The sequence below is a fragment of the Rhagoletis pomonella genome, unplaced genomic scaffold (assembly GCF_013731165.1).
Source record: "Rhagoletis pomonella isolate Grant_MI unplaced genomic scaffold, Rhpom_1.0 Rhpom_scaffold_00079, whole genome shotgun sequence".
NCBI lineage: Eukaryota > Metazoa > Arthropoda > Insecta > Diptera > Tephritidae > Rhagoletis > Rhagoletis pomonella.
Genome location: NW_023458633.1, coordinates 2,943 through 30,218, shown reverse-complemented (window position 1 = coordinate 30,218; position 27,276 = coordinate 2,943). Strand labels below are relative to the sequence as shown.

At 35.4% G+C, this 27,276-nt stretch overlaps 1 protein-coding gene across 1 annotated transcript in view; it reads right to left on the bottom strand.

Annotated features, from left to right (window-relative positions):
• Nucleotides 1-25,972, bottom strand: part of LOC118749896 (lachesin-like) — a 32,313-nt gene extending 6,341 nt beyond the window's left edge. The window contains exons 1-5 of the mRNA XM_036484666.1: nucleotides 25,386-25,972; nucleotides 11,189-11,317; nucleotides 7,672-7,809; nucleotides 2,447-2,599; nucleotides 807-860 (exon numbers count right to left, since the gene is read on the bottom strand). Of these exons, the coding sequence (XP_036340559.1) occupies nucleotides 807-860; nucleotides 2,447-2,599; nucleotides 7,672-7,809; nucleotides 11,189-11,317; nucleotides 25,386-25,734 (823 nt within the window). The 5' untranslated portion in view covers nucleotides 25,735-25,972. The remainder of the gene's footprint in view (nucleotides 1-806; nucleotides 861-2,446; nucleotides 2,600-7,671; nucleotides 7,810-11,188; nucleotides 11,318-25,385) is intronic.
• Nucleotides 25,973-27,276: the final 1,304 nt, after the last annotated feature.

Here is a 27,276-nt window from a genome sequence, read left to right as displayed (position 1 = left end):
CATCTTCATCTTCATCTTCATCTTCATCTTCATCTTCATCTTCATCTTCATCTTCATCTTCATCTTCATCTTCATCTTCATCTTCATCTTCATCTTCATCTTCATCTTCATCTTCATCTTCATCTTCATCTTCATCTTAATTTAGTTTAATTTTTTGTTAACTAAGCAGATTTTTTCTTAACTAAGACACACTGTACTCTTGTTCCAACTACTATATTTCACTTCAAACTTTATTCACCTTCTGACCTTTAATCATATTTACTCAACATTGACAACTGAATCGTTGGTTGCCGGCACGGCTGCCTGGTGGCGATTAAATTTGTACGCCCGAGGATTTGTTTGAAACCAAAAATAAATAATTTATTTGCCTAGCAGTTTTCAAGGCAATGAAAAAGTCTATGCTCTGTCACAAAAGATGACGCGAACTAAAAGGGCTTGCGCTATGGCGTCGGCATTTGCGTGGTGGCATTGCCACCAAATTCAAATGCGAGTACACCAACCTTTGCATCTGGCGTTTATGCCAACATTCATATTCAAAGAGAAAAGCAGAACAAAATAATGTAGGAAAAAATTTATGCCGAGTGGCTATTACTCCCACAACAACATTGCGGCGCTGCATTGAGTCTACTATAGAAGGAAACGACATTGAAGTATGTCGATTTGCATTTGCATAGGCTTGCGGTGAGTGTGTGTAGTCTGTATTATCCCTGCGTATACCATACACACAGACACCCATACACATTTGCAATTGCAATAACTCCCATACATACCACTATTGGCAGCCGTTGGTCAACGGTGATACTCACCTTTGTAGCGTCCTTCGATGTTCTCCACATAATTCACAGCATTCGGTGGTATTCCTGCGAAAATAATTGCAAGGAAGGAAAAATTAGTGGATTAGGAAAAAATCGCGGCAGGTGTGCGCTTACACAATGAATCATAAAAATTATGCAAACAAAAAGGTGAAAGAAAAAATACATGGAAAAATTAAAATGTATGCAAAAATTTACGCCAGCAATTTTCTCAACCTGAGGCAATGAGTGAATGAAGTTCATTAAAATGCATTCGCCTCCCGCTGCTCGTCGTCGTCATCTACGTCCATAGGCAGTCGGGGTAGAAAATATTTAAATTCAATTACGTCCAAGTGCAGGTGTCTACGTATTTGATTCCAGCGAAGCAGTTAAATATTTTTTTCTATAGTAAATTTTAAGCCGAAATTCAGATGGTATGAATGGTTCAGCCAGCGCAAGTTATTCAGTCTTGGGGTCGCATTCATTGCCACAAATTCGCGGATTATTTTTAAGCTGATTTGATCTTGAATACAAACGCGGTTAAGTTTTGTTTTAATTTAGCATAAAAGACGATTTGTTGAAACTTTGAATACAGGTATGTACTAAAAGCTGATTAACCCTGGAGTGCAATTTTAAATTTAAAAGTAAAAATTTCTTGCTTTAATAGAAGTGATTGTCATTATAACTGAATTAGTATATGGGGCGTTCCGTACCAAAACGGACGGGGTTCACACTTCATGTGCTTGATTTGTTTAAAATTTTTAGGGTTGATGCATAAATATAAATAATAAATAAATATGAAATTTGAGCATGATTAATACTTTTTTAAAAACTTTACAGCACAAAAACAAAAAAAATTCAAAAACACAAGTTTTAAGCGATGGCAAAACTGACGTTAATTATTTTTAATTTTCATTGAAAACGATTTTGCGCATTTTCTTCCATAAGAAAAAAGTGCAAAAGCCGTCAGCATACAAAATTTTCAAAATCAACGCGATTTGGCAGTAACTTAGAACTTGCACTTAATTAAAGTAAAATTTAATAGGCAACAAGACCGCATACTCGAAAAAATTCTAAAAAAAAATTTTAAATTGTACTCATTTTACTCAACTTCGATGTAAAAAAATTCATAACTCAAATTATTGTAGAGCCCACCCCATAATAATATACTTAAATATTGCGCAATACTCAGAGCTACCATTGCAATTTTTTTTTGAGATGGCATATTTTCAAAAAAAAATTTTTTTTATCAAAGAATTGGTATGTAAAAAATTTTTGAAGAATTTTTTTTTTATATTTTTTTTCATAGAGAATTTTGTTTGTTAGTATCTGCCACACATAACCGGATCGCGATTCAATGGAATTGAAATAAATATAATTAGATGCCACTCCATCACTGCATTCAAATGAAATGAACTCCCTAATTTTTGAAAAAAAAAAAATGAAATATGCATGCAATCTTTTTTCGTCTTAAGTTTTTCTGCATCCATAGATGATAACATAATGCTGGAAACAGAGGTTCACTAGCACGGTTTGTAAAAGCCATTAAGTTCACAAAAATCAACAGTAAAAATTAAAAATTGTCGAAGTAATAAATTTTCATAAGGTACCACTTTAACTGGTTATGAATGAATTAATTGCTTCAATTAACTTACGATATAACTTTATGGTGCCATCAGTGTCGCCCAATGAATTTTTTGCCACACAACGATATGCGCCAAATTCAGCTTGCGTCAAGGGATTTATGTGCAATTTCATTGAGCTGCGATATTCGCCAATTTCTGTAACATTCGATGTATATTTGCCACCTGAAAGGAAACAAAAAATGTATAAGCGTTTAGATTAAAAGTATAGAAATTAAAACTTCCCTCAATAATGGGGTAAAAAAATATTTGAAAATATTTAAAAAATACATGAAAATGAACTGCTTGAAAAAAAGCACAAGCTCTGCAGTGCTATACAAACTTGCTGGCTTATGCAAGCTTTATTAGATCTACAGCAATTAGAAGCTGTGAATTAGCATTTAACTACGAAAGGGTCTCATGTAAGGTGTAAGCGAATGTCAAGTGGATAATTACATAAATACGCATATGTATGTGTGCCGTCGTACATATGTCTGTCTGCATACATTTGCTTGTAAGAACATTAGCACCAATTAAAAGTCGCTACAAAAATGCAAATTAAATTATTAGCATTTAAGCAGAGCTTTTTTTTTCCTAGTCTTTACTTCTCACACTTTTTCGCATTTCGCTACAGTTTACATGTGATGATTTTGTTGGCTACCTACGCTCACTGTCCAGTATGTGTGACTGTGTTTGTATGAAGGCATTCGGGTTTTTCGCCCTGCAACCTCCAAAGTAACCACAGAAACCTTGGGCAAAAGCATAGTTAGCACTGTACTTATGCGAAAACACAGACGGATTAGATTCATATATGCATGCAAATCGTAAATTTACAGACACATACATATGTACATACATATTAACACACATTCTGATACACAGATTGGCCTTTGCTGTAGCCACGAAAGTGCAGCCAGTGGAAGAGAGTTGCTGCAAATTCCCAAAACTGTAGCAGTACGGCTACTTTGTTTTATTTTTGTTTACTTTTTTTTTTTTGGTTATTGCGAGCTTATTTGTGTGTGTTTTTGGTTGAAAAAAGTTTTCAGTTAAATCAGTTAATTAAAAAGTTATGTTTGATTCTCATACAACGAAGTGAGGTGGAAAAAGTGTGGTGTCTATGTTAGGCGAATTTTCGTGGTGACGCTTCAATTAGAAGAGCGTTTTAAAAACAAAATATCGAAATTTGTATTTTGTTTCAAATTTTAATAGTGTAATGTTTGAATAATAATAAATAAAAACCGAACAGCGAAGTTGTGACTATTTCGGTTATTCCGCTTCATACTCGTTCAGGGAGATGCGACGGTGTGGTATTGATTTCTTCGAGTGTATATTTGAACTGTGCCAGCAAGGTCTAGAACCACCACCTTTAGAGCCTAGTAATAATCTCCCCTGACCTGCGGTACGCTTTAAGTCAGTAAGTTCTTGAGGTTCTTAAGTACTGGCAAGCCTTCGTTCAGCTGATATCAGGCCCATTTGCCCAAGCGAAATTTTTCTTCAAGGTGAAGCGAAAATTTACTGAAATCCATCTAGTAGTTATAGAGCTTAATCTGCCTGTTTTGTTGAACTCGGCCAAAATCGCTCAGACGGTTACAGCGCCAAATGAGAAGAAGAATATGCAAGAGAAATAATTTTCCAAAATATTCCCAAAAGGATTACATTCGGATCTTTTGTTTGGTCCATTCATGTGGAAGATTCTGACGAGTACCATATTTGATGTTCAGAGTAGCAAAAAGAAGGAATAAAATAATGTAGAACAGTTTTAAGACAAATTTTTAATTAGCATGTGCACTAAAATAAATAAAATAAGTCAAAGCTTTTGTTAGGGTTAATAAAACATAAATGGGGAATGGAAATACTGAAATTAACATATTTAGGTACACCTCTCTAATGGAAATTAACACACTTACCATTAAGCTGTTATTAACCTTAACAAAGGTTTAACTTATTTCATTTTTTTTTATTTTAGTGCATATGCTAAAACACATTTTCTTACTTTATAGTCCAAGATCCGAAAAGGGCACGACCTTCACCCAGCTTTTTAATAGATGAAATCTATTTGGTATGACCTTTAACGTATTACTAAATATTTTACGAGTGGTTTGGCTGAAAATATCCTGGCCAGGATATTTTAATTAAATATTCAAAAATTATTATTATTTTTTTTTTAATTTTGCACTCATTTGTTTAATGAGCAAATTATATACTAATCGAAAGTATTAAGCCAACCCACTCGCGAAATATTTACTAATACGTTAAATGTCATACAAAATAGATTTCATCCACTAAACAGATGGGTGAAGATCGTGGCTAAGGTGATTAACTCGACTTTTCCAAACCGGTTTTACCGGTTTTTCGGTTCACTGTTGTTTTTTTTGAAATACTGATTTTTCGAATTTCGAATAAAGCGGATTTTTTTTTTAATGAGCAAACCGATTTTTTCATTTCATACAAAGCTTAAAGTTTTCAGTTTTTCGAAGTTTTCAAGGCTTTTTTCATTTTAAGGAAAACTCATAAATAATTTTAAAATTATGTCCTAGGTTATTTGGGGATAAACATATCATATTTAATTGCATTAAATGATTTTTTGGCGCCGAAACTTTTTCTACGTGTTTGGCCGATCTTTTCCTCCAACTCGGGTTCTGGTTCTTGATGTTGTGACACAAATTGAAAACCAAAGAATTTTTTTTTATGACATATGTACACTCGTAGGTTTGCCATTGCCTGCCGAGGGGCGAACGCCATTTAAAAAAATGTATTCGATTTTGCTGGGACTAGAAATAGAGCTGAGTGGCGATAGGCAGATCTAAGCATTTGGCTACGGCGGCAAGAGCTTTTGATCTAAAAAAACTTTGAACTTATTTTGCTTTTCTCTTTTTTCTAAATAAAGGCTACCTTTTTTTAACATTTTCACTGTACGAAAACTAAGTAAATATTCTTAATTTCACAATCGGGAACCGTTTGTTTTTTCAAATTGCAATTTTTCGAATAACTCGAAAACCAGTTTTGGAAAAAGGCGAATAATCGAAAACCCTAGTCGTGTCCTATTCGGATCTTCTATTATTATTTTATTTTGAACTTTTTAGTTAGAGTTTTCCTCAGATGGAAGTTTTCAATCGATTTCAATTCAGGTACATAAGTAGCAGATATGTATTTTGAACATGAACCAAATCAGACCATAGCGCGCCAACTACCGGACAATTTTTTCTTGGAATTATTTCTATTTATGTAAGTAATGTACATTTCAAAGATGAATGAAATCAGATCGTAATTGCGGGGTATTCAAATATGTGAACTCCAGCGCCACCTAGCGGATTAATTCGCTTCAGTTATTTTACATTGCATTGCCTTGATAACCAAATGTGTGTGCCAATTTTCAGCCCGAAGGCTGCAGTGGAAGTGGATGAAATATTAATGGAATATTGCGGTTCCAGGGCATATGCATATACAACTTAAGTTAAATAAAAGTTTGTAAAAAGGTTTTCCTGACTGACCGCTTATAGAGTAATATTTCAAGTCATTCAAATTCCAGAGATATATATGGATGTAGTTATCTGTGATCTGATATCCTTATACATACATACATACTTCTTCTATAGCAGTTTAGTATCCAATCAGCTGCTTTCTTAATGATTACTACCGCCGAGTGAAACTTTCTACAGCTCTTTCGAGTCTTTTATCAGGCTACCTCTGTCTTTCATTCATAAATTTCACTGGTATATATACTTAAATATAGCATTTGTGAGATAATACATATAAACATTTAGGGCTGGTTTCTTCAACTCAACTTAACTTAGTTTAGCCATGTCTTGGACCTATAATTTTCACCATCTAGGCTAAGCCAAGAGTTAGCCTACGTTTTAATCAGCTTATTCTTGACTAAGTCCTAAAAATGGCTAAAATAAGCTAAGTTGAGTTGGAGAAAGCCGTAGCCCGTAGTCTTTGTTGTTGTCAGGAACGAAGTCGGAGCTTCCAAGTTTATTCGCATGTACGACAAAGACAAAGTCTTTTCGAGACATTTTTACGAGGACCTCACAGAACATTAAGGGCTTGGCTCCTCAGAAAACGCAAAGCAAATGTTTTATTTTAGGAAGCGTAAGGAAATACATATCGTTGCCTTAATATAGAAAGGCCCTATCTGACATCGTCGCTGATTTACAAAAAGTCGTAACTAACTAAAAATCGAAAATTTTCGTTTTAATTGATTATGATGCATTTGATCGAATTATGTGGCCTCACATCGTTTTATGCAATAAAAGATTTTAGTTAGTTACGGCTTTGTGCATTTCAGCGACGATGTGAGATAGGGCCTTTCTATATTAAGGCAACGATATATTTGTATGCCTGTATAAAAGTAAATATTTTTATGAAAGTGAAACCAACAATAATGGTCATGGAAGAAAATGTGCCATACTATATTCGCAGGAAAGAATAACATTATATCCACAGCATCCATAAAAATTACTTCCTCCTCCACGTGGCAAAATATGTACATATCCACTTGCTATCAGCAACAATGCTATGTATACATTTATATGTACTTAATTAGAAAGTTCATCTGCGGCTTTCATGCATATGAAATGAATCTGTATTGCTTACTACTCGTAGTAGTTATGAATGCACACATGCACATCACTGCAGGTTTGCGTTGCATTGTTTATTTTACGAGTAAATTTTACGGAATGTGACAACCTTCCGAGGTGTGGTTAGGTTTATGTATTTTGGTTGCGGTGGTGATTGCAATGATGTAGCTATTTTTGTAAATACATAAATATTTTTAATTATTTGTTGCCATTTTCCCTATGAGTGTGTGTGTGTGTGTGAGTGTTGTGTATGTGTGTGTGTGTGCACATCACTTACGCTCATGTTGAGGTGTCAACGTGTGGACATTTGCGCTATGGCAGTTATGCTTGAACTTTTCCACACATTGTCTTGACAGTGATTTTAATTACATAGTTATATCATCGCTGGCACATATATTATGTGAACTCGGTGAGCGTGTGCATGCATTTATGATTTTAATTAAGTTTGCAACTGAATTGTGGCATAGTTAATTGGCAGGGGAAAAAGTTTACAGTTAAACATTTTCGTCACAAAAAATTACTAGTGCTAAATGAGAGATATTTCCCTGCAATCTTTTATCGATCTGCGGTGATAACAGGGGCTACAATTTTTGTTTGTCTCTGTACTCTGACTTTTACGAAGTTCCTGTTTTTAATTAAAAAATTACATTTTATTTTTATTTCTGCTTATTTACTCACCTGGTGGCACTATATCCCCGCGTTCTCTCGTCCAGTAATTAATTGACTTAGGAAAGGCTTCGGATTGGCATTCCAGTGAAACACCTTTACTTTCCACTGCACCGATTAGCTGATTTTGCACTGTAATCATTGGCGGGACTGAAACAAAACGAAAATAAATATTTAGCTTAGATATTAAATGTGAATTAAATAATAAATCTAGGGTATGTTTGTGATTTAATAAGTTAAATAAAATATTACAAAAATATGACTATCAAAAAAAAGAGGCTAAAAACGATTGGTTTCGAAAATATTTTTGAAGAGTGTTGCCCCTTATAATTAATTAGTTAAAAAATATTACAAAAGGGGCTCAGAGTGCAAAATTTTAATATAAAAATATATATGTATAACCAGCGATGAATAAAAAAGCTTCTATCGTGCTCTTTTCGGCCACTTAACGTTTCTTTTGGGGTCCGACCATTTGGTAAATAATTAAGACTTTGCTAAGTTAACTGTAACTTAGCAAAACATTCATTCAATGAAGTCTTTTTACTACTTATCTGCGCTTCTTTTTTTGGGCTTTTTTTGTGCTTTCAAAATATTGCCCAGTAAACATTGAAAACCCGCTTGACGTCACGCTATCTGGCGCACTTCTTAAACTTTAGTCGAACACGGATAACAATTATTGAAAAATTGCGTGCTATTTTTGGGCTTTTTAGAGTCACCAAAATAATCATAGCAGCTCTTCCAGTTTCCGAGATAATTAATACTTTGCTGGGTTAACTGTAACTTAGCAGAACATCCATTCAGTGAAGACTTTTTACTGCTTACCTGGGTTTATTATTTTGGGGTTTTTATGTGCTTTGCAAATATTACCCGTTGATCATTGAAAGTTCGCTAAAAATATTGCCCAGTTAACATTGAAAAATCGCTTGACGTCGAACACGGATAAATATTATTGACATGAAAAGTTCTATTTAGCTACGCTTTTTATTACTTTATGTCTAAACGGTTGGTATTCTGCACCACGGCTACTTCGGACTATTTCTGTCTAAATCCTTGAGTACGGGAACAGGCTAAATGTGAATAAAAAAAAGTAAACAAACAAATGTCAAATTAAACTCTGAGTTTATTAAACACCCCAATGAGTACACTTGACAGTTGTTTATAAACTTAAAACGTTAAAGTCTTCACTTAGTAGATGTTTCGCTAAGTTACATTTAACCCAGTAAAGTCTTAATTATCCCGGAGTGAGCACCTTAAATAATTTTGACGGCCCTAAAAAGCCCCTAAATATCACCTAATTCCACAGCAATATTTATCCGTGTTCGACCAAAGTTTAAAAAGATGGTCGGCTACCGTGACGTCAAGCGATTTTTCGATGTTTACTGGGCAATATTTTTAGCCATTTTTCAATGTTCAACGGGCAATATTTGCAAAGCACATATTGCAAAAGCCCAAAATAATAAAACCAGATAAGCAGTAAAAAGTCTGGATGGATGTTCTGCTAAGTTACAGTTAACCCAGCAAAGTCTTAATTATCTCGGAAACTGGAAGAGCTGCTATAATTATTGTGGTGACTCTAAAAAGCCCAAAAATAGCACGTAATTCCTTAATAATATTTATCAGTGTTCGACCAAAGTTTAAAAAGTGGGCCAGATAGCGTGACGTCAAGCGGGTTTTCAATGTTTACTGGGCAATATTTTGAAAGCACATAAATAGCCCAAAAAAATTAGCCCAAATAAGTAGTAAAAAGACTTCATTGAGTGAATGTTTTGCTAAGTTACGGTTAACTTAGTAAAGTCTTAATTATTTACCAAATGGTCGGAGCCCAAAAAAAAGAAAAGTGGCCGATAATAGCACACAATGAGCACAATAATACGAACGAATTTTTTCTTCAATTTTTCATTTCAGTGCCGCTAAATTGATTGAGCTAGATTGTCCCATGCAGCTAAAACAACTAAAGTCACTCATACGCAGTGCTGTACGATATCTTCTTCTAAATATATAAAATAATAGCCATTTTCGTTGTTCGGAGTTAACTCAACTACATAGATTTCAGTAAAATTTTCAGAGGTTATACCCTGAGTATATGGTCCTATTATAGGCTATCAGAAAACTCGCTAGGTGGCGCTGGGGTCGAGTTATTTATAAAAATCGTATTTATGAACCGATTTCTTTTAAATTTAAAACGTAAGCTAGCAGCAAGATGGAAAACACGTTTACCAAAAATAGACTAGCTAGGTGGCGCAGGAGTCGAGTTATTTATAAAAGTCGTATTTATAAACGGATTTGTTTCAAATTCAAAAGGTATAATTCCAGCATAATGGAAATTACGTTTACCAAAAACGGAGCCGCTAGGTGGCGCGGGAGGCGAGTTATTTATAAAAGTTGTATTTATGAACCGAGTTCGTAAGCACGATGAAAAAAGCACTTGCGAAAAACGGACCGGCTGGGTGGTGCTGGAGTCGAGTTATTTATAAAAGCCGTATGTATGAACGTATTTTGTTAATACACATTCGAAACGTTTATTACTTTCATGATGATTTTTTTCATCTTCCCTGAATCGGTTCACTTTTCGCTTTGGGTTTCTATGTACTTACATTTCGCGTGAATTTTTTTCTCGGACGAAACTCAGGATAAGGAAGATTACACACATAAAATGATAGCCATTTACGTTTTTCGGACTAAACTCAAAAACCACTCAATAGAGCCCAGTCAAATTGTCGGAGGTCCTATTATAGGCTACTAGAAAACACGTTGGTGGCGCTGGAGTAGAGTTACTTATAAAAGTATTTATTAACAGATTTCGTTCAAATTCGCATCGTATGTATGATGAAAAATTCCTTTGCTAAAAGTGGACCCGCCGGAGTTTAGGTATTTAGAAAATCCGTATTTTTTATAAAATCTGATTGCATTTCATAATCCGTATTCATTTCATGACAAGCAAAGGTTTTGCAGAAAAGGGACCTAATGGATGACGCTGCACCCGAAATATATAGAAACCCCCACTGGGTTTGTTCTGCTTTGGCCCTATGTTTATCTTAGACGAATTTACTTTTCCGTTGGCTAAAGCAAGGATGCGTTTAAGTATGCATTTAAAGACCGTAACACTGTGTAAGTGTGATCTTGCATCTACTTCTGATTGACGAAGTTGCTCGAGGCGGTCGTTGTTACAGCAGTAAGACTCAAAGGAACCAATTCATAAGTATTAATACGAAATGTAAAAGTGGCGAATTGACAAGGAAATATTCGACCACATCTGTCCAAGAATCACAGCGCTACTATTCTCGGCATATGTGTGAGGAGGATTCCGATTTTCAGTCGTTTCAATTTAAACTAAAAATCTTTACTTTTCTCTTTTAATTGTTTTTAAAGAGATTAGGCGCCGCGAAGCAAGCGGGCATTTGCTAGTACTATATAAAAGAATAGGTGTATCAAAGGACACCAGGACGTATGAGTGACGTTAATAAACTTAAAATTTCTCATAATCAAATGCCTAAATTTTCTTTTAATAAAATATCACATAATTACTTACAGTGTACAATCAGCGTTATTCGTTTGCTCACTGATGGCGGCACACCATTCGATGCTATGCAAAGATAGGCGCCCATATGCTGCCGCTTTACCCGCGGCAAAACTAAATTAACACCTTCGATGCTGAGCACTGCAATTAAAAAAGAAAGAAAACGATGAAAAAAAGGTTTTCAGTTGTTTGATATGCCTTTTAATGCGACGTACGCTGTAGAAAATAAATGAAAAACAAATGTGATGAGCCTGCCTGACCAAAACAGTACGAAATTACTTTAAAAACATCAATGTTTGTTTCTTAAAGCGAGCTCAATAAAACGTACGCTAAATTCTATGGTAATTTTGTACAGAGTATTGAGCCTAAGAAGAGAAAGCAAAATAATCCAAGAAAATTATCAAATCGTAGGAAAATCTTTGGAACTATATGTAACTAAGTAGGTATTTAAACTAAAGAAATTTGACAATTTGTTAAAGCATCTTTTCTCCGCAGCTTTCCCATTATGTTAAGATATTTTTTTTTTTATTAAATTCGCTTCCACATAGTATTTTTAAAATGGCACACATTTTTCGTAATTTAAAAAGTATTTGTGGTCCGATTATATCGAGCCCTAGTGCAATATTTCTGCATCAAAACGAAAATTTTGAAACAAAATTTCGTTTTTTTTTGTTGATTTTGATAACAACATTTATAGATAAGAGAAAAAGTAAGTTTCAGGTTTTTATCTAAATTCCTAGTAGCCCAAACTGGACCCACTATAGAACGAAAAACCCTGTTTATTACTCAGAAGTCCTTAATACGTTGAACAAAAGCCTCCATAAGTCCAATGCTCTGAGGTTCTTAGTTTACGAGCGACAACCTGTCAAATATGAACTTTTTTACATATCTTGCAAAATTTGAAGGAAATTAGCCGAAAGTCATTTCCCATATGAATTCTGTGGGGTCCTTTGCGATTGTGGACAGGGCTCCATAGCTTTTAGTTTATAGATTGAAATTTTACCCTTTCAGGACCAAGGGAAACATACCTATTATTGTATGAGTTTTCAGTAGTTATATATATTTTTTTTTATTTTGAGGATGCACCTCATTCAAATATTTTTCTCTAGAATTTCAGCAATTTTTTTTTCTGAAAATTATAAAAATTTATCGAAATATGAATTTTTATTGGAGAATTTTTACTTAATAAAAAAAATTGTGTTCTAAGAAAAAATATTAAAAAAAAAATTAATTATTTAGGAGAAAAGCTTTTGAGGAAAGAAATATGTATGTCTACTCATTTTCAAAAAAAATTTACCAAACATTAGAAACAAGAAATATTGCTTAAATTTTTATTTTTATTTTTTTTTTTTTTAAGAAAAGTAAGTACATATTTTTTGAAAAAACTATTTTGATTTAATTTTTACGCAAAAACTATTTTTGTAAGAAAATTGTGCATTACGTATCATAAATACAAAAAATTAATTTAGGAGAAATAGGCTCAACGTAGAAAAAATTTACCAAACATAAAAACAATTTTTTTTTTGGTAGAATAAAATTACTTTCCCGTCTCAAAATATTTTTTGAGGGAAAAAATTATGTTTAGAAAAAATAAACACTCTTAAACGTTTATTTTTTAGGATAAAAATTTTGCGAAAATAAGTATTTTTTTGGAAAATTTGATGCAGAAATGCATCTATGTAATAATAATAATAATAGATTGGCGCTTACACATATGTTAGTGTTTGAGGTTTGCCATTGCCTGCCGCGGGACGACCGCTGTTAAGAAAAAACCTTTTTTCTATACTTTTTGCGATGTTGCTTTGACCAGGGCTTGAACTCAGGCGCTGCGGAGTGGAAGCGCGCTCTGCTTGCCACTATACCACAGCGGCCGTTAATATTAGGAATATTTCCGCATGAAAAATAAAAATTTGAAAAAAATGTCGCTTACGTTATTTTGGCGGTTAGGGCTCGATATGAATAACTCGACAGCGAAAAAAAAATCTTTTAGGAGCTTTAAAATTTTAACTTTTTAATAGCCAACCGTGAGTTAACTTCCCATTTCTTTAAAAGTGCAGGTCACAGTATTTCCAAATATACATAATACATGTCGTTACCTTAATATAGAAAGGTCCTAACTCATATAGTCGTCGTTGAAATGCAAAAAACCGTAAATAACTAAATTTTTTTTATAGCTTAAAACGATATGGGGACTTATAATTCGATGATATGTATCATAATCCATAAAAAAGTGAATTTTGAATATCTAGATAGTTACGGCTTTTTATATTTTAGCCACGATGTGAGATAGGGCTTTCTATGCTCTCCAATATCTATGCTCCCAATAATTTTTTAACTTTGAGCTAAGTTTTTATATGACGAGTTGTCTCCTACAAATGCTGCTCACATGCCGCTCATTGCGTTGCCACCACAATAATATTTCAAACAGGCTAACAGGTAAGTATACCACTATTCGTGCATAGCTTGATAGATACTCCTAATTAAGTTTTTCCATATTTTAAAAATATAAAATAAAATAGTTCGCTTAAAACAAATAGAAAAACGAATAGGTAGTTGAATAACAAAAATAAACACAAATCAAAATTCGCCTCCAAATTGCGGTTTTACAGAAATGTACTATGTATATGAATATGAATATGTGGCAATAATCCTAGTTATATGTATACGCAGCTCATGCGTTATCTAACAACGAAATCAAATTAAAAATTTACGAAAGTATCTAACGAGATACAAAAACAAAAAGAAAAAGCTAAATGCAAAATAGGTAAAATTAAGGTCGATATTGTCAGCTGTGAATTCTCCATGAAATTTGCATGTGTAAACCGGCCATTGCTCTTTTAGCAGTTACCGCTTTTGTGAAAATTCTCTAGAATACAATAAAGTAAGCGTCACACACGGCAATTTGTGCGCTTGATTGTGCACACAGCCGAGCACAGGCAAATATTAGTTAGGCTCCACGTAATGGTCGTACTCGTTGTTGTTGCTGTTGTTGTAAGAATTTAGAAAATAATGTTATTCGCATGGTAACATACAAAAAAGACTACAAAAAAAACAATACTAACTAACTAACAACAAGTGCATAATGGCTATAATAACAGTTGGCACAGTTTTAGCCAAACAATAAAATGCACCTACATTCACACATATGTATGTACATAAGCACATGCCCTACAAGACATTGCTGAGCACTTTAGGCAAAAATTCTAACACATTTACAGTTTTGTTTTTGTAGTACGGCATAAATGAGTAGTTTGACTATTAGCACTGAGGACTTTCTGATGACAACATTGAGGGGAAAGTACTCAATTTTTTCCCATGGCCTGAACGAAAATGAGGACTTTGATAAGCACTTTTGTGATTAGGGATAATGATAATATGAGTACTCATATGATACTCAGCTGTCTTGTAGGGTGGTAATGTGAAGTTAAATGTGTGCATGTGTGTATATTTATGCGAATAAACACAAAAAATATTGCAACCCATTTGTACGGTTGCATTGAGTGGCTTATGACTTGCTAACAAGCTTCTACTCGTTTACATATAAACTTTGATACGCATACTTACATACATATGTTCCGCTATAAGTATGTGCATACCCAGCAGGGCAAACTACTATTTAAATGTGAATTAGAATTCTACCAGTTAGCTTTTGAACTCAATTAGTTCGTCATCCAACCATTTTGCATGCCAGCGGTAGATATTTTTGTTGTTTGGCTATGCATCAGCACATACCAGTATTAATATTAGTAGACTCATACCAGTTTACGGGATAAGCTGCCGACTCATTAAGCATGAAAGGAATATATAAAGTCATTTTGCCTGCGCCGCTCGCAATGGCCAAGTGAGCAAAGCACTAGCGCATATTTTTTAAATAAATTTTTTGCTGTAATTTTTAAACTTTGTTGTTTTAAAGATAATAATATATATATTTTTAAATTTAATGAAACCCTCATGATTTTTTGGATCCAGGTTTACTTCCAATTGAAATTAAATTAAAATTTTTAAGCTTTATAAGCATATAAACTGAAATAATGAGCATTATTTACCATTGATGTAAATTTAAAAATCGCAACCACCTCCAATTGTATGCGAACCTGTAATCCCAAAACAAGATGTCACAGTCTACACTTGCACTGAGCCAAAAGCACAATGTTTTTTTCAACCAAGTTATGGTTATGGTTTTTTCATGGTCAATAAGCCGATTGTAAGAAATGTGATCCAATTTGAAAATTTGAGAACCAATTTGTATATATGGCAGTGGCTAAACGAGCAGAGGGGCTTGCTGTTATTTGCTGGCTTCAAGCAGTACGAATGCCGTCAACGCGATACATAATTTTTATATTTTTTCTGTTTTTGGTTTTTTTTTTTTTAAATACGAAAAAGCCTCTGTGAAGTGCAGAACCAAATCAAACGACGACGAAAATTGATTCAAGTTCAACATGTGAAGACACATGTATAAATGTTTGCTGTTATTTGCTAATCCCATCAGAGGCAATATGTTAAAATGATAATTACAATTTTTGTTTTGTATCTCCGAATTATGAAAAAGCATCTGTGAAGTGCAAAACATAAACGTATTTATACGAGAAATCGCCAACCACAAGTTTGGTTAATATAAACAAAATTGTGGTTAATATTACCAAATCATTGTTGAAAATATGAACCTTTTCAAGTTTTAATTTGGTAAATATTATTGGTTGATTTTTCTCTCAGTGTGGGAGAAAGGCCATTCATTGCTTTTTAGTTTTGGCTTTGACACTTAAAAGGTAGTCACTTAGAAATTGTCGTACTGGTAGGCCACCGTTTTAGCTCACTCCAGTTCATGTACCAGTATTTTCACTGACTGATTTGAATTTTTACTGCAGGGTATGGATATACATTTTGGTATTAGGCACTCGATAACAGTGACATTTTTGTTTGAGTAGTCGTGTGATTTTATGCATTTGCGAATTTTATTGCGGTTAATGCCAACGAACTTTATGTTGCTTTGTGATAAATTTTTGAGTGCTTTTGGGGGGCGGGGGACTTATGCAAATATCCTTAATATTAAAAAGTGTTTGCTCTCAACTTAAATAATCAAGAAAACAAAGCACATATACTTATAATTCTATATAGAATCTTCGCTACTTGGGCGAAACATTTCATTTACAGGTCTATTCTGCGCTGGTAGCAAAAATTTAAGTTCTCCTTTCAGTTTTTATTAATGGAATTATACAACTTTTTCAGTTACAAAATGTTCGATAACATTCAAAATAGGCCTGCAAGACTACTTATTCTGAGTAGCAGAAGTATATACATTTCTATGTGCCGATTTATAATGAGTTTATGATGAGTTGTCATAGTAGTTTCCACTTTATACTTCTGAAAAATTGATACTTGTGAATGTGCTGCGGTTATAGTTGCGAGATAAAGGCTGTCAGATTATCGCCTACATTGACTATCTGCATCTGAAAGTAAGGGGGAACCATTCTCAAGTTTATGCGTTTCAACGCCAGTGTGACCAGGTTAGCCTTTTTGAGGCAAGATTCTGCATTTAATTTTATGCCATAGCCTCAAAAATTTAAATCTGACTTCGTGGATTTTTCTGTTTCCTTTTTTACCTAAAATATTTATAGTAAAATTCGGACCGGAACTAAAAAAATAAGTACCTAAGATTACTACTGAAATGCTTTGGTATGTCTAAAGCTACTATTAGCTTCAGCTTCCTTCGTTAAATAATATAACGCCAACTCTCTCATAGGAAATTAAGATTCAAGAGGAACGCACTAGGAAGGCGATAAATGCTCTATACACCTTCAAATCAGCTGTAGAGAAAAAATGGGGATTTAGGCCTCACATTGTTTATTGGATGTAAACAGGGCACAGTGACTCAAAACTGAAATTTACTGTTAATAATTCACTGGAGCCGTCTGTCACTCAATTTGGTAAATTTTTTCTTTATGCCAAAGCTAATAAAATTTGCAAGAATTCAGCAGAGCCCGAACTTTTAATGCTTATATCCTGTTCAATTTAATAAATTTTACATAATAAAAACTAGTTGGATACAATTGTAGGGTTCGTCCAAAAAGAAAAACACAATGAAAAAGAATTAGCAATGTTATTAAAAATGTTCACCAAAATTAAATATTTTATTTAGTTCTTAGAAATTAGTATGCAGTTTAATAGCTCACGAAATTTTAGTATAATAAATTGCAAGCTTCAACTGGCTAAATCTTATATAATAAGAATATAAACAACGCAAGATATTTAGCATGCATCAGGGTTCGAAAAGTTAGCGAAAAAAACTATTAAAAATCAATGCGAACTCGAAGACATTTCCAACTTGCACCTTATTATACTGAAATTTTGCGATCTATAAAACTGCATACCCAAAATTTTACTAAAAACTAAAAGAATTCTAATTTTAGTGATTTTTTTTAACATTCCAAGTTCTTGTTGTAAATCGCGTGGCTTTATAAGCTTTCGTGGAAAAAAACATTAATCTAATTGGTTAAAAAATTAAGACCCATGAACATTAAATTCGAGTTTTGAACCACTGTGCAGCGGTTGTACGTGCCATTTTGTTCTGCAGTATTACGGCTTGATGACCGCCACTGGATTGGTCTACAATGAGGAATAAATTAACCAAGGTTCAAAGGGGCTCTATGAGCTCAACACAGAGAAAAGTCTTAGGGACATTTCCTAACTTTGGTGGGAAGCTATAGGCAGTAAGATTAAACGCGCTGATAAAATGGTGTGATACAAGTCTTGGATTCTCCAAAATTTTGAAATATTTTCCAGGAAACTCTAGGTGTCTAAACGACATAGTATCGCGTCTTGCTTCAAGAAATTATTTCCATGCAAAGATTTCGGCAAGGAGCGATTGGCAAAAAAAGAACCTGCTCTTGGAACTACATGTATCCTAATTCTGCGGCCAAACAACCGATCGCCTCACGTTAGTACTGAAAATTAGGTATACTGCGACTAACTAACTAACTAACTAAGTGGTGACCCAAGAAACTTTTAAAAAATTTCAGCGATGAAACGGTTTTGTAAAATTATCTACTATGTCTTAAAAGTGTAACAGAAAACTAAACTTCTGTTTAACTGTAATTGCAGTAGTCCAATAAAGCAAACCGCAAACCACCGACAGTTTGAGTGCACTTTTAATAACGACTCCTGTAATTGGCCAATCACTGCTGGAGCGCCACATTTAAATAATCAAATTTCAAATGTTGCGAGTATCAAAACTTTTGGGAACACCAATTTTAAACTAAGCCGCGTACGCCACAACACTAAACAATATCATTTAAATACCAGCAAAAGTTGAAGGGAATCAAATAATACTGTTATACAACTAAATCAAATAAAAAAGTTGGCACAAAAATAACACTAAAAAACAAATACAAATACAAAAAAATAATAATACTTGTAATAATAATACTCGTAATCACGACCAAACGAGTTTTGCAGACATTTCTAAGCCATCGAGGAAAGGTCACCTGCCGCATTTCCCTATCCGCCAATTTGCGCTGCTCATACAAAATAGCACACATACCTACTCGCACAAACTATACAATATGTAGAAAAGAAAAGCAACAACAACTATAACTTTTCATGTGTATGTAGAGCCACTGGCAGTCGAAACCACTTCCATGTATACTCCAACCAACTACATACATACTACATTTTCCTCCTCTACCATCCATGCCCAGCTTGTAAGCGGTTTTTGCCCTTTTCACCAATGCAAGTTACCGTCGAGTCGTTGCCGTCGTCATCGTCATCATCGTCGTCTGCACTACTTTGCACTTTACTCGTAATACTTAAGTATTCTGGCAAATTTTTCACATTCGATTTACAGCGTTACGTGTTGCGGTTCAGATTCTGTTTCTACATTCACTCAACGTCGCTGCTGCCCGCCCACACAAGACTCTGCATGCTGCTTTCCTTCTATGCTCACCATGCTTCGGTCAGCTATTTTACTCCTTTTCACAAAAGTTTCCTGCCAAATGCCAATAACGTAAGCTCAACCCTGCCAAATGGTCAAAAATAAAAAAATGTTCCACGCTTTTTGATTGTACGACCATGTTGCTTATTCCTGTAGAACGGCGAAAAACTACGCTGTTATGCGCGCCAAATGCGAGTACAACTGCGGTCGTTTTGAAACGTTGCCAGCTGTGATAATGGGTAGTGGATAAGTGGAGTGAGCAGAAGATGGATTTTTGAGCTTGGAGTGGGCATAGTACTTTTGTAAGACCACTGCCACCACTACAGAAGAGGCCAATAAAAGGGGGAAACAAATTTGGCGCCAGACGCTTCTGCGGGATCTGAAGCCCTGATTTCGACTTGGGCCCTGAGAGTTAATGCAGATAAATACTACTTTGGAGTCGTTACGAACAGTTAGTTTTTCCAAATTTACATTTCCGTGAGGGGTGAACGCTTAGATGGCAGCGGCTGGAGGTAGGAACAAAGCTTAATCGGTTTAAACAAGTCCTAGTTTTTAGCGTTGGACACCTGTCCAAGGCGTGGTGCACCGTTTATCATTCCACGCTATAAGAAACGACATCAGTCTCTCCCACAGTGACTTAAACGGTGGCTATCTTCAGAGAACGAACGTTAAAGCCCAAGAAAACTTAAGCAGCGTGCGAGCCGGTGGTGTCCTCTTCGCCGAAAAAAAAACAAATAAAAAATCCAAAATGTTTAATGTTCGAAAAAATAATTTCCGTCAAAAAAAAAATATAGAAAATAAAACTGCTCTGAATGGATTTTCAAAAGTTCTTTAGAACTCCCGAGAGGAACAAAAATGTTCTCCAAAATTTCGCAAAAAAAATAAGTGTTCAAAAAAATCGAAAAAGTTTGATGTGTGAAAAATATAAAAATCAAAACCATTTTGAGTAACTTTTCCATACTTTTAGAGTTCGTGAAAACGAAAAACAGTTCAGCAAAATTTGGCAAACAAAAAAAAAATATATAAAAAAATCAATTTGAAACTCTTCTGAGTAGCTTTTCAATAGTTCTAGACTCCCTGAAAAGGAAAAAAAAAGAATTCTGCAAAATTTCGGCGAAAACAATTTTCCTTAAAAAAGTCGAATACATTAATGCGGGGCGATTTGCATGGCCTTGCATTTTTGGTAATCCGAATAAGAGAATTTGCATGTCGAAGCCACAGCCCTTATTCTTAAACGTAATGCTATTTTTTTCAAAAATTTTACCTAAATATGCTCAATATTTGTTGAATTTATATAAAATTTGTACTCAAAAATATTTCTATTGCTCCAAAGAACCTATATTCCGAAAATGAAAGTTATATCTGGAAAACCCAAGCTGTTAGAGCATTTTAAAGGCTCAAAACCGACCCCAAACCAACCGTCCACTTACAAAAATTTAATCTGTCGGTAGGTATGGACCGCCGCTTTTTTCAAATTGTTTAATTATCTCTCGTGCAATAAGTGTTTTTGTGAAGCTGTAAAAATTACGACTACAATATTTAAGCATGGAATCCATACCGAAGCGTAATACTATGTTCTGACCGACATCGACCGTCTTCGTTGCTAAAACTGGTTTTCGACATAAAGCTTGTATTTTCGTCCATGTAAAATCTGTCAAACGAAAAGCAGTTTTCACTGAAAAATACTTGAAAATGTTCCACTCATTCCAATCGGTGTCTTAACTAGTTTTTTCGATTATTTACCGAAGTGGAAGTCATATTTTATCATATTTAATACGCCATTTCGGATTTATTGTTAATTGTCTGGTCAAAGTAAAATAAGAATGAGAGTAAGAGGTTGCTAATGAAAAGAAAATGAGAGAAAAGCATTTTAGTTTTATTCTTGTGTAGCGAAACTGTAATCAGAGGATGTAGGAAATGTCAACAAAAACACTAACAGCCGGTGTGAACTAGTGATGGCAAAAAAAAATTTAATAATCGATTAGTCGGTTAATTGATTTATCGAAAGCATTCGATTAACAATTGCAATTAATCCTAAGAAATTAGCCGATTAGTCGGTCATTTCGATTAAAATCGAAAATTAATAAAAACGATTTATAAGTTATAAAAATTGATTTACACCCTGTGTCAAAATTATAGCGCACAACAAGATTTTTTTTTGTTATTTAATTTTAGTTATTTTTTTAAATTTAGTTTATTCTTTAGCAAAAAACGAATAAATATAAAAACATCAAACTTTGTGCAATAGTAAAAAAAAAATAAACAAAAAATTCCAGCGTTTTGATTCGATTTCTTAGAAAGATTTTCAGTATGCAGTTAAATGCATTAAATTTTTGTATGAAAAACTCCAAGACTGATTTTTGATATTTTTCTGTTTGGTAATGGTGTTACGCATTTTCTTCTTCTTTATATGGAAGAAAATAATATGAAAATATGTGCATACAGCCAACTTATTTTGAATAATGTATGCTTGAGTAAATTTGTAAATTTTAGATGGTTTCCTTTCGATTATTTTGAAAAATTAATCGGTTAATAGCTCGATTAATCGAAGGGAAAATGTCGATATAATTAAATCGTTAACCGAATGAAAATATCCGATTATAATCGGTTATTTGATTAATCGTGCCATCACTAGTGTGAACAGCCTGCAGCCCACAATCCCAAAACTCGTTTTCGAAGTGTTTTCGTTGTCGGTCAGAACATGGTATTAGATGTTTTCTACGTCAAAAGTTTGTAAATACAATATACAAATACGTATTTTGTGTTTTATATTTGTATTTCAAATACTTAACAACTCTGGCGACAGCCGGTCTTTGGATGTGATGCCTTTCCACCTTGCTATCAATCTCCTCCTTTTCATTCACGTTGGTGGCACAGTTAACCTCAACCTGTCGTTGGGGAACAGATAAAGGAAGGTAAAACATCTTCCCTGGCTTGAACCTGCAGTCGTCCACGGACTGCCCGAATTCCAAAACATTTTTTATCTGTTTGTCTTGAGCTGGTGGTTGCGGTATTCTGTTGCCTGAGTATGACTTTCAGGTTAATGCCGTGACCGCCTACGTCACATTAAAAGTCTAGCAGGCCTCCAATTACGTTCCTTTATACATGAGGCGATTTTTTGACAGGCGATAATCGCCTACAAAAGTTGTCTAGCTGTCTATTTTGAGACGATATTTGAATCACAATTTACACGAGCGATTTTTCGTGATAAATGTTGAATCGCCTAGAAAACAGCCTCATGTAAATACAGCTTAACGGTTGAGGCGCCCTCCAATATTTTTCACTGGATCTGGCACTGACTCACGGCATGGCCTCCCTGTTTCACAGATACCCAGGGGATCCCATAGTGACTGCAACGGCCGAGTTTTTTTAGAATAGACAAGCTAATAAATTTAAAACTAAAAAAACAAAAACCACTTTCGTCTTCCCTACCTCGGGGAAAGCAGCGCAGTGACTATGCTAGAACCGGCAGGTCAATCAGTAGCCCCTGGGGCTGGGTACACATCAAATGCCGACACGGCTCAATGAGGCAGGGATCTCACGACCGGATTCCAGAGGGGAAAGGCAATAAGTGGTCGCAAAAGAAAACACCGGGGGAGTAACCACGAGTGAAACTATTGGCGGCTTCTCTCTGGATAAAGCAGAGGGGCGGTCCATTCACGTTGAAAAGCGGAGCCTACCCAACTTCCAAACCACAGCTGGGGTTTCGGTGGGAAACCAAACTAAGAGACAACAACATCCACCTAAGAAAATCCAGGTGCACTCCGAGGCAGCTAGACCTAGCTTTGCTAATGTTGCTAGTGAGAGCATCTTATCAGGGTTCTTCACCGCAGCAACGAACTCGGCTCTATTCCTCGGTACCAGTGGGCGTGGGTGAAGGCGGCTCTGGCAAACGTCATTTTTGACGTCTTGTTGGAGAACCTCGGAACCCCTCCCACTTGTCGACTGGTACCAGGGCCACATTAAGCTGGTGGCTTGCAATGATGCGAGTCAGGTGGTGCTGTACAAGGCCGCCGCCGCAAAGGTGCTGTCTATCCCGCAGCAAATCTGGGGGTGGTGGGCTCGAAAAACATTCCAGTCAGGCCAATGGCAAGGGCGTAGGTGCCGGTTCTTAACATACTGCAAACAATGAATCCGGATCTTCCAACGGGCGACTGGAGGGTCCTACGGGTCCAAGATAATGATGATTTGGCAAAACAAGTGGTCCTGCCTGTAAACAGGGTCTCGATAAAGCTCCTGGAGCAGATAAAGGGCCGAGTATTCTACGGCCTCGACGACGTGACCATAAAGGTCTATCGCGGGGACGCGCAGCGCGCTTCCAGTCGAGTGCCTTAGTGGACGTGCATATTGAGGAGACGGAGCGGGATCTCTCTGACGCAGAGAGTAATGCCTCCAAGAAATTCAACCCCGCATTGGCGATGCTGAAGATGTGCGAGAAGGAGCTGCTACTCAGCGATGGTGAACGCGGCGCTGACTCCCCATGTATAGTGGGGGAGCATGAACATCAATAGTTCAGGTGAGTCTTTTTATCTACCTCTAACAACTAATCTCATGATATATAACAGAGGTTCAGAATATACTTTTGTTGTGTGCCGTGTGGAAGTTATAGACTTTACGCTATGTAATGACAATTATTTTGATACGGTTAAGGCTGGAGAGTTCGTAACGAACACTAACTTCCGGACCATAGATATATTGAGACCATTCTAGACTTTTTTCTAACTGCACCGCAGGTTCGAATCAACCTTAGGAATATAGACTGGCCCTAGACCCAGGGGAAAGCGAGCGCGCCACTGGTGGTTAATAAAATTACTGTCGAGATCCTCGAACCCGATCGGGCTTCTGCAGAAGCAACACGGTTCCTGGACCACGACATGATTGGAAAATTGGAAACAGTAGAACTGCCCCTGGATACACATTTCCCAGGGAGTTCGTAAACAGAGGGCTCTTTACGAATTACTTTGGGCGCGGCAGTCAAATTGTCTGTCACAATGGAGAGGATTTATTGGGCGATACAAAGCTTTAAGCCAGATTATGAACATCTTCATGGCCTGTTTTAAGCTAGATTACATACCGACAGCGTGGAGATCTATCTCAGCTGTCTTTATTCCTAAATACGTTAAGATTTCACGTACAAATCCAAAGCACCTTAGACCTATTAGCCTTTATTGCTCTGTGCTTAAAACCCTAGAAAGGATGGTTAGTAACTACCTATCTTCAACTATTGATAGTAGAATACTGTCTAACAAGCAATATGCTTATCTGGAGGCCAAGTACACGGAAACCGCGCTGCATGGCCTAGTCAGTTTTATTGAAAAGTCCTTCAGTTACAAAAAATATTGTCTTGTAGCCTTTCTTGACGTTTAGGGAGCTTTTAATAATATAAATTCGGGGGCTATAATATAGGCCTTGTGGGGACTGGAGGCGTACAATTCTCTGGTGGAGTTTATAAGGCAAATGCTCTAGTGCTGGGTGATCACGGAAAACGTCGGTGATAACTCGGCTTCAAGATATGTGACAAGAAGCACACCGCAGGAAGGCATGCTCTCGCCACTCCCTTGAAACATAAACTCTGTCTTGGGAGAGACGAAACGGGGAAGCGACTGGCAACAAACTTGAAATTTCTCTGTACAGCTGGCTTCGGTGCTATAGACTGAAGTTTTAGCAATCGTTCCCTGTCCCAAATTAAATCATGAAAAAGGTTTGAAGGGTGTCTTACTAGTAATCTTTTCAGTTGGCAAGGTAGTTTAAAATTTTGGGTAGCTAAAAGCTGAAATGTACCGTTCAGAGGGGGGAGGGGTTGAGTGAATGATGTGAAATTTTGTATTTATGACTTTTACTATTCCCTTTGGAAGACCAATAGGTTTTGTTTTATCACCTGTCACCATGACTTTTGTCCACCTGCCTCAACATAGTCGAAACACTGCGCCACTGTGAGATCTGTTAAGAGGGCAGCTATGAAAAAAAAAAAATGATGTTTAATAGTTTAACATTACATAATAGATGACGGTATTTTTTTATACACAAATGGTAACACCCTATATTCAAATAAAATAAACTGTACTGCATTCGTCTACACGTGGGCAATCTAGACCGCATGAAACTTACAGCTTTACAGCGAAAAAAAGCTACCTATCCACTCAGCGATGAAGCCACTCATTCGCTTCCAAAACTTTCTAAACTCGATATGTGCAAGCGTATGAGTTGATTTGCACACATGTAGAAATGAGTTGCTAAGCATATATATATGTATGTATGTATATGGTGGATGGTGGTACTTACCCTCTGTACCGTTGGCCAATTCAATGGCTACTCCATTTTCGCGCCGCCATGTAATTGTTGGCTCTGGTGAGCCGGTAGCCGCGCATTTGAGCGTCACATTACTACCCTCGCGTACAACCATATCCGTGCTGGTGGGATAATCGAGGATATCCGGCGGGACTGTATGCGCATATGAGGTTGCAGAACGAAGAATGTCGATTGGAGTGTGTATAGTGTGCACCAAAAATGTTGAACAGGAACATTGAGTGGCGGCAAGCGTGAACATATCCATAGGCACAGTAATGCAGCCAGCATAGAGACAATGAAGCATAAAGATGAGGCGCAGTACATAGATAAGTGGTGGATGCATGGAAGTGCAGTTGAGTTCCGGTTGGCGGGCGATTGCAGTGAGTTGAAGGTTTGTTATGGTTACGTTGTTGACGGTTGTTATTTTATTTTGCGCACGTATACATGCGTAATGGTGTGTGTGTGCGCGTATGTTCGTAGATGATAGCACAACGCGGCAGGTGTTTCACATTTGTGTACACATTTTTTTTTACATATACAAATTTTAGTTGCATAAGTTGTTGCCGTTATTCAAATGTCGAAAAGTGCACAAGTAGTTATATAGAGAAAAAAAAAATGTAAATAGATTGCAGCACAGCAGCGATGGATATTTTGTAACGATTTTGTACAGTTTTTATGTTTGCATGTGTAATTCATTTCAATGAGTGTGCATTCGACAAGTCGAGTGAATCACAAAATTTGTTGCAACATTTACCCCATTACGTTGCATAGTTCGTGGCGCATAAAAATTGGGGCGATTTTTATATTTTTTTTTTCAATTTGAGAATTTTAGTATTTTTTTTTTTAGCAATAGCGAGCATAACGAAATTTTTTAGTATCGGTGGGTAATGTTGTTATTGCATGTTGACCAACACGCGGTGTATATATTTTTTTTATCAAAGTTTTGTGTTGATTATTTTTGGCAAAGCGATTGTTGCGATAACCATCAACGCGCGGAATTGTGGCATGGGGTTCGAGGCACAAACATTACATAATTAATAGGGGAGGGCGGTGAGATGTGGCAGCAATCGTTGTTGTGGCGTCGATTTCAGCGTGATTATCATGTTGTTGGTGTTGTGGTTGTTTTTTTTTGTTTTTTGTTGTATATACACATACATACATTATGGTTGTTCAAGGTAATTATTGATTTTTCACATAATTTTTAGGGTGGATTTTGATCGAAATAAGTGTCGTAGTTGTATACAAAAATGTGTTTTTAGAGATATTTATGAATGTGTTTTTTTTGTTTTTGTTTCGTTCGTTGGAGGATTTTTGTTATTATTCGCACAAACAATTAAAGATTTTTAATAAAAAAAAACATCGGGATTTTTTTATTTTTGTGATTTGTGAATTTAGTGTATTTTAAGAATTTTGAATTTTTTGTAAAAAAAATTGCAGTTGTGTTATCGATTTATTGAACATGACGTTTAATTAAATACAATATATAATTTATTTGTTTTCATAGTGGGTTTAGTTGTCGTGTTTTTATAGTTTGGTTATAAATTTCATGCGTTGAGTTGCCGTTTTGTTTTGTGGTAGTTGTATTTGTTGTTTAAGTTATTGTTTTGTTTTCATATTGTTGTTGTTTGGTTATAATTTTTTATATTTGGTTCAAATAGTTTATTTTTTTTAATAGTTCATATTTGTGTATTAATTATTTAAATCAGGGTTTTATTTCGCAGTTTTTATTGTTGTTGTTTGTCATTTTTGATTTAGTTAGCATTTTATCGTTGTTGTTGTTAGTTTGTTGTCGATGTATTTGGTTTTGTATATTTTGTTGAATTTAATTTAATTTTAATTTATTTTATTTTATTTTATTTTATTTTATTTTATTTTATTTTATTTT